The 15,668-nt window shown below is 47.3% G+C and overlaps 2 protein-coding genes across 2 annotated transcripts in view; one reads left to right on the forward strand and one right to left on the reverse strand.

Moving 5' to 3' along the window:
• Positions 1 to 15,668, reverse strand: part of LOC125467693 (antigen peptide transporter 1) — a 218,801-nt gene that overhangs the window by 71,964 nt on the left and 131,169 nt on the right. The window lies entirely within an intron of this gene.
• The window catches only part of LOC132206270 (ABC-type oligopeptide transporter ABCB9-like), a 40,774-nt gene that overhangs the window by 22,789 nt on the left and 2,317 nt on the right, over positions 1 to 15,668 (forward strand). The window contains exons 4-5 of the mRNA XM_059639746.1: positions 1,141 to 1,269; positions 7,587 to 7,760. Coding sequence (XP_059495729.1) covers positions 1,141 to 1,269; positions 7,587 to 7,760 — 303 coding nt within the window. The remainder of the gene's footprint in view (positions 1 to 1,140; positions 1,270 to 7,586; positions 7,761 to 15,668) is intronic.

A 15,668-nucleotide genomic window follows, 5' to 3' on the forward strand; every position in this document is an offset into this window, starting at 1 on the left:
CAAGCGGAATATGAGTTGCTGTTCCTGCAACCTTCGGGTGGCATCGTTGTGGCACTGCAGGAGGCCCATGATGGACATGTCATCTGAGAAATGGGAGGGGGAGTTGAAATGGTTCACGCCTGGGGAGTGAAGTTGTTTATTGCGAACCGAGCGGAGGTGTTCTGCAAAGTGGTCCCCTAGCCTCTGTTTGGCTTCCCCGATATAGAGGAGGCCACAAAAGGAGCAGTGGATACAGTATACTACATTGGCAGATGTGCAGGTAAACATCTGCTTAATCTGGAAAGTTTTCTTGGGGACTGGGATGGGGGTGAGGGGGGAGTTGTAGGGGCAGGTGTAGCACTTCCTGCGGTTGCAGGGGAAGGTGCCGGGTGTGGAGGTGCTGGAGGGGAGTGTGGAGCAGACATGGGAGTCACAGAGAGAGTGGTCTCTCCAGAAAGTAGACAAGGGTAGGAAGGGAAAAATGTCTTTGGTGGTGGTGTCGGATTGTAGATGGGGGAAGTGTCAGAGGATGCTGTGTTGAATCCGATGGTTGGTGGGGTGGTACGTGAGGACAAGGGGGATTCTGTTTTTGCTTTTGTTGTGGGGCGGGTGTGTGGGGGGTGAGTTGCGAGAAATCCTTTGCTGTAAATGAGGTGACCATATCTTCGAACCTGTGTTGCTGTAGTGTGATTGATATCTTCAGGACCCAGTTTCTATCCCCACCACGTGGTTCCAGTGAAAGGCATGGACAATCACCAGACTCCCACAAGTGGGATTGTGACTGAATGCTGTGTTTTGTATTACACACAGAAACTGGTCCAGGAGGTGCAGGATTCCATCGCAGAGCCAAATTGTCCATCGCAGGGTGGACAATTCCAGCACCACCCCCCCCACCATCTCAGGGAAAATACGCCTCCTGCAACACATACATAAACAGTGAGATTCTCCCCTGTGTGTGTCTCTCTCTCTCTCTCTCTCTCTCTCACTCGCGCACACACACACACACTTTCTCTCGCTCTCGCACTTTCTCTCTCTGTCTCTCTCACTTGCTCTCACTTTAGCACCCTCTCTCTCTCCTCTCTCTACATCCTCGGGAGGGATATTATTGTGCCTCTCAGTCTGCCCGTGTCCTCATTCCTCCCCCTTGCTGTGTTTTTACAGCACATACAACTTGCAATGCAGCTGGCCATGTTGTACGCTGGACAGCACCTGATCCGGAATGGACAGATGAGCAGTGGGAATCTTGTCGCTTTCATCTTGTACCAGGGAGACTTCGGCTCTTCGGTCCGGGTAAGACTCTCAGTTCCCTGCTGGTCCCAGTTGCTGTGTTTGGGGGATGCACAGTTTTTACCTTTTAGCTTTTACCTTCTGTCTGACTCCAAGCATTTTAACCCAGCCAGAAATCTGTAGCTAGCCCATCTCCTGTCCACGCACTCAACTTCAATATGAACTGGAAAAAAAAATGAAATTCACTGGATTTCCATCGTGGTATCTCAGCTCTTTCTGAGCCCATCTCTTCAAACTACTGTTATACCCCTGAGATGGTGGGGGGTGTGGTGCTGGAATTGTCCACCCTGCGATGGACAATTTGGCTCTGCGATGAAATCCTGCACCTCCTGGACCAGTTTCTGTGTGTAATACAAAACACAGCATTCAGTCACAATCCCACTTGTGGGAGTCTGGTGATTCTCCATGCCTTTCACTGGAACCACGTGGTGGGGATAGAAACTGGGTCCTGAAGATATAATCACACTGCAGCAACATTCCTGCAGCACTACATTCCCATCAGCTCTCTCGATTCCAATCACTGTACATTCCCACCCAATATCTCCCTATTCCCATCCTTTTATGTTCCTATCTAATCTGCATCCCTGTACAATTCCTCTACATTCCCAGCTGAGTTCCCCACATTCCTATCCAATCCACCTACAGTACATTCCAATCCCTTTATATTTCCACCTCATACCTTTGTTAAATAAGAAAACTAGTACTGTGCGCCGTAGAACTCAGAACATAGAACTGGACAGCACGGGAATGGGCCCTTTGGCCCACCTGTTCAGTCCATCTCCCTCACTGTGCCTTCTCATCCAGTCCCTGTGTATTCCAATCTTCGTACCTGTCCAAGCAAGTGTGGAGTATTCCATCACACTCCTGGCTTTGGTGAGTCAGGAGGTGGGTTATTCGCCGTAGTATCCCTAGCCTCTGACCTGCTCCCATGGCCACTATGTTTATATGGCAAGTTCAGTTGAGGCTCTGGTTGATAGTAACCCCTAAGATGTTGATAGTTGCGGATTCAGTGATGGTAACACCATTGAATGTTTCAAGGGGTGATGGTTAGATTCTCCCTTTTGGATATCTTCAACAGCCACTACTTGCTTGGCACAAATGTTTGCACATATTGTCAGAGATAATGGGAACTGCAGATGCTGGAGATTCCAAGATAATAAAATGTGAGGCTGGATGAACACAGCAGGCCAAGCAGCATCTCAGGAGCACAAAAGCTGACGTTTCGGGCCTAGACCCTTCATCAGAGAGGGGGATGGGGGGAGGGAACTGGAATAAATAGGGAGAGAGGGGGAGGCGGACCGAAGATGGAGAGTAAAGAAGATAGGTGGAGAGGGTGTAGGTGGGGAGGTAGGGAGGGGATAGGTCAGTCCAGGGAAGACGGACAGGTCAAGGAGGTGGGATGAGGTTAGTAGGTAGCTGGGGGTGCGGCTTGGGGTGGGAGGAAGGGATGGGTGAGAGGAAGAACCGGTTAGGGAGGCAGAGACAGGTTGGACTGGTTTTGGGATGCAGTGGGTGGGGGGGAAGAGCTGGGCTGGTTGTGTGGTGCAGTGGGGGGAGGGGATGAACTGGGCTGGTTTAGGGATGCAGTGGGGGAAGGGGAGATTTTGAAACTGGTGAAGTCCACATTGATACCATATGGCTGCAGGGTTCCCAGGCGGAATATGAGTTGCTGTTCCTGCAACCTTCGGGTGGCATCATTGTGGCAGTGCAGGAGGCCCATGATGGACATGTCATCAAGAGAATGGGAGGGGGAGTGGAAATGGTTTGCGACTGGGAGGTGCAGTTGTTTGTTGCGAACTGAGCGGAGGTGTTCTGCAAAGCGGTCCCCAAGCCTCCGCTTGGTTTCCCCAATGTAGAGGAAGCCGCACCGGGTACAGTGGATGCAGTATACCACATTGGCAGATGTGCAGGTGAACCTCTGCTTAATGTGGAATGTCATCTTGGGGCCTGGGATGGGGGTGAGGGAGGAGGTGTGGGGACAAGTGTAGCATTTCCTGCGGTTGCAGGGGAAGGTGCCGGGTGTGGTGGGGTTGGAGGGCAGTGTGGAGCGAACAAGGGAGTCACGGAGAGAGTAGTCTCTCCGGAAAGCAGACAGGGGAGGGGATGGAAAAATGTCTTGGGTGGTGGGGTCGGATTGTAAATGGCGGAAGTGTCGGAGGATAATGCGTTGTATCCGGAGGTTGGTAGGGTGGTGTGTGAGAACGAGGGGGATCCTCTTGGGGCGGTTGTGGCGGGGGCGGGGTGTGAGGGATGTGTCGCGGGAGATGCGGGAGACGCGGTCAAGGGCGTTCTCAATCACCGTGGGGGGAAAGTTGCGGTCCTTAAAGAACTTGGACATCTGGGATGTGCGGGAGTGGAATGTCTTATCGTGGGAGCAGATGCGGCGGAGGCGGAGGAATTGGGAATAGGGGATGGAATTTTTGCAGGAGGGTGGGTGGGAGGAGGTGTATTCTAGGTAGCTGTGGGAGTCGGTGGGCTTGAAATGGACATCAGTTACAAGCTGGTTGCCTGAGATGGAGACTGAGAGGTCCAGGAAGGTGAGGGATGTGCTGGAGATGGCCCAGGTGAACTGAAGGTTGGGGTGGAAGGTGTTGGTGAAGTGGATGAACTGTTCGAGCTCCTCTGGGGAGCAAGAGGCGGCGCCGATACAGTCATCAATGTACCGGAGGAAGAGGTGGGGTTTGGGGCCTGTGTAGGTGCGGAAGATGGACTGTTCCACGTAACCTACAAAGAGGCAGGCATAGCTGGGGCCCATGCGGGTGCCCATGGCCACCCCCTTGGTCTGTAGGAAGTGGGAGGAGTCAAAAGAGAAGTTGTTGAGTGTGAGGACGAGTTCCGCTAGGCGGATGAGAGTGTCGGTGGAGGGGGCCTGGTCGGGCCTGCGGGACAGGAAGAAGCGGAGGGCCTTGAGGCCATCTCCATGCGGAATGCAGGTGTACAGGGACTGGACGTCCATGGTGAATATGAGGTGTTGGGGGCCAGGGAATTGGAAGTCCTGGAGGAGGTGGAGGGCGTGGGTGGTGTCACGGACATAGGTGGGGAGTTCCTGGACCAAAGGGGAGAAAATGGAGTCCAGATAGGTGGAGATGAGTTCGGTGGGGCAGGAGCAGGCTGAGACGATGGGTCGACTGGGGCAGGCAGGTTTGTGGATTTTGGGAAGGAGATAGAAACGGGCCGTGCGGGGTTGGGGAACAATGAGGTTGGAGGCTGTGGGTGGGAGGTCCCCTGAGGTGATGAGGTCATGAATGGTTTGCACATATTGTGTTTTTTTTCCTCTTTTTGGTATGTCTGTGTTAAATAAATACTTAGTAGTACAGAACTTAAACATTGCTAAAGGGAGACCAAAGGTCGAAGCTTTTTATCTTGCACTCGTCACAATGAAGATACTTGAAATAGACTGAAACAAAGCAACACGAGTTCATGTGGCACAAGAAGAGAGTGATTTGTTATCCATCCTTTACCTGGAGATGCAGCAAGAGCAATCAACTGTCACTCTTCATTCTCAGACTGGGCAGATAGATTCTGATTGGCCAGGCTGTTGGGGATGCAGTGAGTTTGGCTGTCCCCATAACCCCTTTTTCTCTTGGAAAAAGTTGCAATGTGTGTACGAATTCCTTTTACCCGTGTAAAACAGTGCTCCAAGTGTTCAGGTTATTATGCTCAGGGCCAGAAGTGGTGGGCAGATGCCCGTTTCAGGAGTTTTTATGATGTACAGCAAGCAGTGATTTGGTTAGGATACCTGTATTCGTGCAGGACTGTTTCCACATATCTCAGCAGCAACCTCACACAGTGAGCAGATGGCTAGGGCCCTATTCATGTGGTTACCAATAAGATTGACCTTGTGAATGTAGGGATCCCAGTATGGATATTGACTGTAGAATGTAGGCCTTTGCTTAATAAGAATTTAGAATCTATTGTCAGAATTCTCAACTAATACACTGAGGAAAGCCAGCTCATTTGCTTGTTCCACTTCAGTTCTAAATGTGGGTGAAAGACGGAGTTTATTAAGTTATGTAAAGAATTTTTTTGATCTGAAATATTCTGAGTGTGTCACCTACATTATTGAAAATGTGCAAGGGCCAGAAGGCTAGTGGTCTTTCTATCAAAGAAGAGCTTTTTATGGAAAGCAGTAAAGATGTTAGTAATGGCTGGATCCCAGGAAATTCCACCTATCTGGGTTTACGTGGTGTGCACACAATTGCCTCGATAGACAACCACACTGGAAACTAAACCTGTACAAAACAAGCTCACATAAGAAACTTGCTTAAATTGAACTGGTAGCACAATTATAATTCAACTTAACATAATAAATCTTTCTAAACACATTCTCTATGCTGTACTACCGCAGAGATTAGTGCTTGGACCTCTGCCATTCACAAATATATTTTCATGATTTAAATGAGGGAACTCAGTGTAATATGTCCAATTTGCAGAGGATGAGCTGTGAGAAGATGCAGAAATGTTTTGGCGTCATTAACAAATTGAATGAGTGAGCAAACACATGGCAGATGAAGTGTAATGGAAATAAATATAAGGTTATCTATTTTAGTATCAAGAACAGGAAGACACATCATTGTCTGAATGGTGATAGATTGGGAAAAGGGAAGATGCAATGAGACCTGAGTGTCCTTGTACACCAGTCACTGAAAATAAGCCTGTAGCTGCAGCAGGTGATGAAGAAGGTGAATAGTATGATGTCCTTGATAGTGAGAGGATTTGAGTGCAGGAGCAGGGATGTCTTGCTGCAATTCTACAGGGCCTTGGTGAGACTACAACCTAGAGTATTGTGTGAAGAAGGATAGAATGTAGAACATAGAATAGTACAGCGCAGTACAGGCCCTTCGGCCCATGATGTTTTGCCAACCTATTAGCCTGCTAAGATCAATGTACCCTGCATTGCCTACATCTTACTACCCTCCATGTGCCTATCCGAGTGTTGCTAAAGGTCTCTAAAGTATCCGACTCAAAAGGATGTTCTGGCTGTGGAGGGAATGTAACAAAGGTTTTCCAGACAGATTCCTGGGATGGCAGGACTGATGTATAAGCAGAGATTGGGTTGGTTAGGACTATATGCATTAGGGTTTAGAAGAATGAGGGGGAAGGGAGATCTCATAGAAACTGATAACATTCTGACAGGACCAGACAGGGGAAAAGCAGGAAGGATGTTCCCGATAACCAGGGAGTCCAGAATCAGGGACCACAGATTAAGGATACAGATCGGTCATTTCTAACTGAGATGAGGAGAAATGCCTTCACCCAGCGAGTGGTGAGCTGATGGAATTATCTTCCACAGAAAGTGGTCGAGGCCAAAACATCTAATGTTTTCAAGATGCAGTCAGAAAGAGTTCTTAGGGCTAAAGGGATCAAATGGTATATGGAGAAAGCAGGTACAGGGGTACTGAGTTGGATGATCAGCCATGAGTCAGGAAATGCATTTTATGTTTAATGGCAGTGTTCAAGCTGTGACCGCCACAGTATACACCTGAGCACATTGATGCACTAATGCACACAGATTATGGAATGGGCATTTGGTGTATATTTGTATATTTCTGGAAGGGTAACCCACAAACATTTAGAACAAAGAACAATACAGCGCAGAACAGGCCCTTCGGCCCTCGATGTTGCGCCGACAGGAAATGGCTTTCTCCTGAGGCTGGGTGGGGAGCCAGCCACTTGCGAACGTTTAGAACATAGAACATAGAACACAGAACACAGAACATAGAACATAGAACACAGCATAGAACAGGCCCTTCGGCCCACGATGTTGTGCTGACCTATTATCGTACTAAGATCAATCCACCCTTGCACAATCTACATATTACTAGCCTCCACGTGCCTATCGAAGAGTTGCTTAAAAGTCTTGAAAGTATCTGACTCCACTACCACTGGCGGCAGTGCATTCCACATGCCCACCACTCTCTGTGTGAAGAACCTACCTCTGACATCTCCCCTATACCTTCCTCCAATCACCTTCAAATTATGCCCCTTCATAATAGTCATTTCTGCCCTGGGAAGAAGTCTCTGACTATCCACTCTATCTATGCCTCTCATCATCTTGTAAATCTCTATCAAGTCACCTCTCATCCTTCTTTTGAAGTGTACCTTTTAGATATTTCTGTGACACCAGACAAGTATGACGATCCCTGGGTTCATAAGGGTACCTATCAGATAGTGAATTTACATCCACAGCCACCTTTTGCCTGTATGCCCTCATTTTCTAAAAAAAAATGTTCAATAGTTCATTTGTAATCTGGTTTCTGACAGGAAACTGCCTTGCATTGTGCTGATATATTCCTTGTGTGTGTCCTATTTCTTTTCAGAATGTGTCCTTTCAGCTGAAGCATGGTGAGATCACGGCCCTGGTGGGACCCTCTGGTAGGGGCAAGACAGCATGTGTGAATCTGCTCGAAAGATTTTATAAACCTCAGTCCGGACAGATCCTGCTGGATGGCAGACCCATCGAGGAATACGAACACAAATATTACCACAACAAGGTGAGGCACAGCATGGGATATACCCCCCCCCCCCCAGCACTCAGGACAGACAGAGAGAGTGGGAGGGTGTTGTATAACCACCTAGAGACAGGGTGATCATATCATATACCTCCAGAGGACAAGCAGACAGTGTTAGAGACACAGGGATGTTGAGAGAGTGTCATATACCCCAGGGGGACTGATTGTGTGTGTGTGTGTGTGTGTGTGTGTGTGTGTGTGTGTGTGTGTGTGTGTAATACACTCAGGGACACTGATTGCATGTAGTATATAAGTTATGAACAGAATAAGAAACTGTAGAGCAGCAACATCAGTAACAGACAGTCTTATAACACCCCAGGGTCTGACATTCATTCCACCTTGTACTCACTTACTCACTGTTCCTCGATCTTAGTTTCTGGCTTTCTACCCATTTGAAGGTGGCCTTTCAGCCTGTTCACTATGAAGAAGGTTACATCTGATCTATATTCCAGGGTCAGAGAGAAAGTTATAAACAGAATAAGGAGCTGCCATATCACTAAAAGTCGAGGCACATAATAATCTGATAACATTCCATGTGCTGGCATTTATTCCTTTGCCCTGTACTTTCAGACGGTGCTTTACCTCGATCTTAGTTTCTGGCTTTCTGCCCATTTGGGGGTGGCTTTTCAGCCTGTTCACTATGAAGAAGGTTACATCTGATCTATGTCTCTCTAAATCTACCCACTTTGGTTCTATTGCCCCGATACCACTGACAAAGAAAGCTCCAATCTCAGTCTGTATATTCGACCTAACTCCCATCCTCAGCAGCCTTTAGGAGCATGGAAGAGGCTCTACATTTGGATTGAAACAGGCCCATTGCTATCACCCTCTGACAGATCAGAGTGGACAATGTAATTTACCTCAATCTCCTTGAGCGAGACCATTGCTGACTGGGAACCGTCCCTCTCACCTCCCTCTGACAGGTTTTCTCTCCTATGAGGAGAGGAACCTTTTGATTTTCATCACTCCAGCCTAAAACCTGTCGACCCACCCTCCTGAGCTGCTTCTCAGTGAATCTTTGGCTTATTCTCCTTGACAGAGTCATTCAGACGAAGTATGGATCATCTGTTTGCTCTGCTGGGTGTGTGTGGACCCAGTGCCTCTTTCTGAAGGAAATCAGGTGAGTTAGCCTGGGTGTCCTGACCAGTATTTACCCTCCAATTTTTACCCCTACCAAATAAGGCTAGCATTTATTGTTTTAGAACTCTACAGCATAGGCAAAAGCCCTTTGATCCATCAAGTCTAACCTGGTCGAAAACAACTGCCTAACTATTTTAATCCTACTTGCTCATAGCCTTTATGCCTTGGCATCACCAGTGCCCATCTTAATACCTGTTAAATGTTCTGAGGGTTTCTGCCTCTACCACCCTTACAGGCAGTGAGTTCCAGGTTCCCCCGAGGTAAAAAAGCTTCTTTGTGTGCCCTCTAAACCTTCTGCCCTGTGCCTTAAATCTGTGTTCCTGGTCATTAATCCCTCGCCAAGGGAAAGTTTCTTCCTGTCTGTGCTCCTCATCATTTTATAAATCTCTGTCATGCCCCTTCTGCTGTAAGGAAAACAACCCCAGTCTGTTCAAGATAATAAAATGTGAGGCTGGATGAACACAGCAGGCCAAGCAGCATCTCAGGAGCACAAAAGCTGACGTTTCGGGCCTAGACCCTTCATCAGAGAGGGGGATGGGGGGAGGGAACTGGAATAAATAGGGAGAGAGGGGGAGGCGGACCGAAGATGGAGAGTAAAGAAGATAGGTGGAGAGAGTGTAGGTGGGGAGGTAGGGAGGGGATAGGTCAGTCCAGGGAAGACGGACAGGTCAAGGAGGTGGGATGAGGTTAGTAGGTAGCGGGGGGTGCGGCTTGGGGTGGGAGGAAGGGATGGGTGAGAGGAAGAACCGGTTAGGGAGGCAGAGACAGGTTGGACCGGTTTTGGGATGCAGTGGGTGGGGGGGAAGAGCTGGGCTGGTTGTGTGGTGCAGTGGGGGGAGGGGACGAACTGGGCTGGTTGAGGGATGCAGTAGGGGAAGGGGAGATTTTGAAACTGGTGAAGTCCACATTGATACCATATGGCTGCAGGGTTCCCAGGCGGAATATGAGTTGCTGTTCCTGCAACCTTCGGGTGGCATCATTGTGGCAGTGCAGGAGGCCCATGATGGATGCAGTATGCTACACTTGTCCCCACACCTCCTCCCTCACCCCCATCCCAGGCCCCAAGATGACATTCCACATCAAGCAGAGGTTCACCTGCACATCTGCCAATGTGGTATACTGCATCCACTGTACCCGGTGCGGCTTCCTCTACATTGGGGAAACCAAGCGGAGGCTTGGGGACCGCTTTGCAGAACACCTCCGCTCAGTTCGCAAAAAACAACTGCACCTCCCAGTCGCAAACCATTTCCACTCCCCCTCCCATTCTCTTGATGACATGTCCATCATGGGCCTCCTGCACTGCCACAATGATGCCACCCGAAGGTTGCAGGAACAGCAACTCATATTCCGCCTGGGAACCCTGCAGCCATATGGTATCAATGTGGACTTCACCAGTTTCAAAATCTCCCCTTCCCCTACTGCATCCCTAAACCAGCCCAGTTCGTCCCCTCCCCCCACTGCACCACACAACCAGCCCAGCTCTTCCCCCCCACCCACTGCATCCCAAAACCAGTCCAACCTGTCTCTGCCTCCCTAACCGGTTCTTCCTCTCACCCATCCCTTCCTCCCACCCCAAGGCGCACCCCCCGCTACCTACTAACCTCATCCCACCTCCTTGACCTGTCCGTCTTCCCTGGACTGACCTATCCCCTCCCTACCTCCCCACCTACACTCTCTCCACCTATCTTCTTTACTCTCCATCTTCGGTCCGCCTCCCCCTCTCTCCCTATTTATTCCAGTTCCCTCCCCCCATCCCCCTCTCTGATGAAGGGTCTAGGCCCGAAACGTCAGCTTTTGTGCTCCTGAGATGCTGCTTGGCCTGCTGTGTTCATCCAGCCTCACATTTTATTATCTTGGAATCTCCAGCATCTGCAGTTCCCATTATCCCCAGTCTGTTCAATCTCTCTTTGATAACTGAAACTCTTCAGTCCAAGCTGCATTCAGGTAAGTCTCCTCTGCACCCTCTCCAGTGCTATCACATCTCACCTAGAATGTGAATTCCAGAACTGCACACATCACTCTCGCTGTGACCGCATCAATATTTTCCACAGTTCCAGCATCACCTCCCTGCTCTTTAAATTCTGTGCCCCAGATAATAAAGGCAAATATACCGCTTTACCAACAGCGTCAGTGGGGGACATGCGTACCAATGCCCTACTATCCATCTCAAATTACACATAATTTTGGTGTGTTCCACACTCAAAATATCCTTCTCTCGATCTCTGATGCCTTGAACTGTGTTGAATGATGTTTCTCCATTGCCCACACTCACTGTCTCACTCCCAGTTCATTAGTGAGCACTGAGTGCAGGTTTCACTATTCTCCTGGTCCTCTCACATCGACAGTATTCTGGAACAACACTGGAGTCTGTCTGTCTGCTGGTGATTTTGAACAAAACTCTTGTGTTTTTGCTCCTCACTTGGGTGTTGTGGGACAGGAGCCTGTGCTGTTTGCGCTCTCTGTCAAGGAGAATATCTGTTCCGGTCTCCAGAACTGTCCAATGTCATCGGCCACTGCAGCAACTCAAAAAGGTAATGCCCACAAATTCATCGAGGGGCTGGAGCATGGCTACAATACAGGTACTGCCAGAAACAACCATCTATACCCACTGAGACTGGGCGTGTGTGCAGGATGATTAGGAGGGACAGTGAGAGATTCTGTTAGTCAGGGTGAGTGACTCTGGGCTTTGAGTGTTTTGAGGTTACTCCTATTGTTCCCTGGATAGGGCAATACCAGTGGATAGCTGCCCTCCCTTTCTCAGAGAGGGCCTCCTCCAGACTGTAAGTCACTGAGAGCAGGAAACAGGGGAATGTTTCCTGTGTGAGCACTACATGACCACCACTGATACATTCCACCTTCCCAATCAGATGTCGGAGAGGCCGGAGGACAGCTCTCTGCCGGACAGAAACAGAGAATAGCCATTGCTCAAGCACTCTTCCGAAAACCTCAAATCCTCATCTTCGATGAAGCAACAAGTTGACATGGAAAGTGAGCAGTTTCTGGATTCATAGAAAACCGTATCACTGGTGACACAGAGCTTTATTACACCTTGGTACAGTGTACTTTAGTGGGGTATACTACTGGTGTAAAACACCTTTATTACACAGTGTTAGGGTGTATATTGATAGGGTTTATTATGGTGTAATGGCTTTAGTACACTTAGTGTAGATTGATTGGGTTTATTCCTGATGTAACAGATTTATTGCAATGACAAAATTGTGAAAGGAGTCCATTCAGCCCATTTTGCCTACACTGACTCTCTGAGAATATGAACTTTGTACTGCTCTCTGGCCTTTTCCCTATACATCACATTTATTCATATAATCTTTACATGCGCTTTTGATTGCCTCAGTTGAACCTACCTCCATTGCAATTCCTAGGAGTATATTCCATATGCTAACTATTCACTGTGTGGAAAAGTTTTCTCATGTTGCATTCACTTCATTTGCAAAACACTTTGAAACTGTGCCTTTTGTTTCTCAATCCATTTTATGAGCAGCAAAACTTTCTTTATTACTTGTCTGTTTTGTTCAGACACCTCACAATTTTGATAACTTCTGTCTCCTCTCCTATTATCGTTCTCCTCCCCGAAGAGTTCAGTCAAACCTTCCCCAATCTCTCCGAAAAGCTAAAGTCGCTTCTGCATTCTCTCCAGTGCATTAACATATTTCCCATAATGTGGCACCCACAACTGTCCAATACTCCAACTGAGGTTGAAATATGTGTATGTTATAAGTTCATCATAACCCCTCTGCTGTAGTAATTTCTGCCTCTATGAATGAAGCCTGGAATACTATATGCTTAGTAACAGCTCTCTCTACCAGTCCTGTACTTGTGTACATTATACACCGCAGAACCTCTGCTCCTATGCACCCTTTAGAATCGTACCCTTTGTTTTATACTGTCTCTCCATTTTCTTTGTACCAAAGTCCATCAATTCTCACTTTTCCGCATGGAACCCCATCTGCCCCCTATCCAACCACTGCACCAACTTATCAATGCTCTTTTGGAATTCCACTCTGACCAATTACAGTTTATAATTCTTCCAAGTTTGCATCCTCTGGAAAAATGAAAATTGTCCCCAATACACCAAGATCCAGATTATTCATATGTATCAGGAAGGGTCCAATACTGACCCCTGTAGAAATGCACTACAAACTTTCCAACAACTCAACAAAATACCCATTTACCATTCTTCTATTATCTTAATTGGTATTCATGTTACTGCTGTCCCCTTTATAGCATGACAGATAAGCTTCTTCAAAAGTCTGTTATGTCGCACTGAATCAAACACCTTCTGGAAATTCATATAGACCACATCAACAACATTACCCTCATCAAGCCTTTCTGTTACTGCTTCAAAGAACTCCCAGGTTTGATAGACATGTTTTTCACTGAACAAATCCGTGCTGCCTGAATGAATCAATAGATATTTTTCCATGTGGATATTAAAACTCTCTCAAATAGTTTTCTTTTCCTCAATGTTTTCTTACCAGTAATATTACACTGACAGGTCTGTGATTTCTCGGCCTTTCTTTGTACAACCTGTTTGAACAAGACTGTAAACTTTGCAATTCTCCAATCCTCCAGCAATCTTCAACCAACTCGAGGGAGGATTGAAAAATTAAGGCCTGTGCATTTTCCACTTTCACTTCTTCTGTATCCTTGGACGCATCTTCTCTGGTCCTGGTGCTTTATTGACCTAAGCACATACAGCTTCTGCAATACCACCTCCATATCAATTTAACAGCATTCTAACTCAATGGATTTACTCCTCTGTCACCATAGCCTTCTATATATTCAAGGCTGAGAAAGACAGATTTTTCCTCAGTGAGTGAAGCAAGGTTGATGGGGAAAAGGCAGGAAAGTGAAGTTGAGGATGATCACAGCAATCATGATCTCATTGAATAGCAGAGCACATACAATAGGCTGAATGGCCTGGCATTTTGTGGTCTTGTGACCTAGGAAGCAGCTGCATCATAGACAAAGACACATGTAAAGTATTCCTTTACCATCTCAGAGTTGCCTCTTGCCTTTGTGTGCAGATCTCCTTTTTGATGCCTAATCAGCCCTGCTCCTCTTGTTCCTATCGCTTACTATTGATATCCTTATTGAAGACTGTAGCATTTTCCTTTTATGTTAGCTGCCAGTCTTTTCTTATAATTTCCCATTGTTTCTTTTTGCTTTCATATCTCCCCACCCAAACCTTCGATATTTCTCCTTGCTCTTAATTGTATTATCTATCTGACCCCTGTCGAAAGCACACATTCTCTTCTTTGTCTAAATTTTCATTTCCTTGCCATCCATGGAGCTCTTGATTTGATGATGCCAATCTTTCTTTCTTGAAGGAATATACCTTGACTCTACGGAGCCTTTCCCTCCCCATTGTTTAGCTGCTGTTTTTCCCACCAACCTTTTGTTCCATTTTATCAGTGCCGCTGTGTTCCTTTCCCTTTAATTCCTCTCTCCACCTTTTGATTATTTTTACTCTGGATTGACCAATGATCACTGATTCCTAACTTCCCCACTATCACTTGGTCAATCTTATTTCCAGAAGCCTGGTCTTACAGTGCCTGCTTCCGAGTTGGGCTGGGCACATATTGCAGCTGGAAACTCTCCTGGACACACTCTCAAAACACCTTCCCCTTGCTGCCCCTTACACCACACTGTCCCAGTCTGTATACTGGTCTTTAATTATCACAAGGATCTATGATACTTAGATCTCTCTAATTTCCCTGCAGATTTGTTCCTCTATGTCCTCCCCACTTGCTGATGTTCTACAAGACTACACTTAATCTGGCAAACATTAAGATTGATAAGTCCCCAGGGCCAGACCAGATTTATCCTAGGTTGCTCCGGGAAGCGAGAAAGTAAGTTGCTAAGCCGCTGGTGAAGATCTTTGCTTCCTCACTCTTCACAGGAGTCGTAACGGAAGATTGGAGGGAGGCAAATGTTGTTCCTCTTTCCAATAAAGGGAATAGGGAAATCCCTGGAAATTACAGACCAGTCAGTTTTATGTCTGTGGTCAGCAAGGCTTTGGAAAGAATTCTGAGGGATAGGATTTATGGCAATTTGGAAAAGCATAGCATGATTAGAGGGAGTCAGCATGGCTTTATGAGGGGCAGGTCATGCCTTACAAATCTTATTGAGTTCTTTGAGGAGGTCACGAGACAGATTGACGAGGGTCTAGCAGTGGATGTGGTGTACATGGACTTCAGCAAGGCATTTGATAATGTTCCCCACGGCAGGCTCATTCATAAAGTCAGGAGGTATGAACTACAGGGTGATTTGGCTGTCTGGATTCAGAATTGGTTGGCTGACAGGAAGCAGAGAGTGGTTGTAGATGTGATAATGGGAACTGCAGATGCTGGAGAATCCAAGGTTGTTGATGGTAAATTTTCTGCGTGGAGGTCAGTGCTGAGTGGTGTCCCGCAGGGCTCTGTTCTTGGGCCTCTGTTCTTTGTAGTTTTTATAAATGACTTGGATGAGGAGGTTGAGGGGTGGGTTAGTATGTTTGCTGATGGCACAAAGGTTGGGAGTGCCATTGATAGTATCGAGGGCTATTGCAGGCTTCAGCGAGACATTGACAGAATGCAAAGCTGGGCTGAGAAATGGCAGATGGAGTTCAACCTGGATAAATGCGAAGTGATGCATTTTGGAAGGTCGAACTCAAATGCTGAATATAGGATTAAAGGCAGGAGTCTCAGCAGTGTGGAGGAACAGCGGGATCTTGGTGTTCAAGTGCATAGC

This window comes from Stegostoma tigrinum, chromosome 34 (genome assembly GCF_030684315.1).
Source record: "Stegostoma tigrinum isolate sSteTig4 chromosome 34, sSteTig4.hap1, whole genome shotgun sequence".
In the NCBI taxonomy this organism is placed as follows: Eukaryota; Metazoa; Chordata; class Chondrichthyes; order Orectolobiformes; family Stegostomatidae; genus Stegostoma; species Stegostoma tigrinum.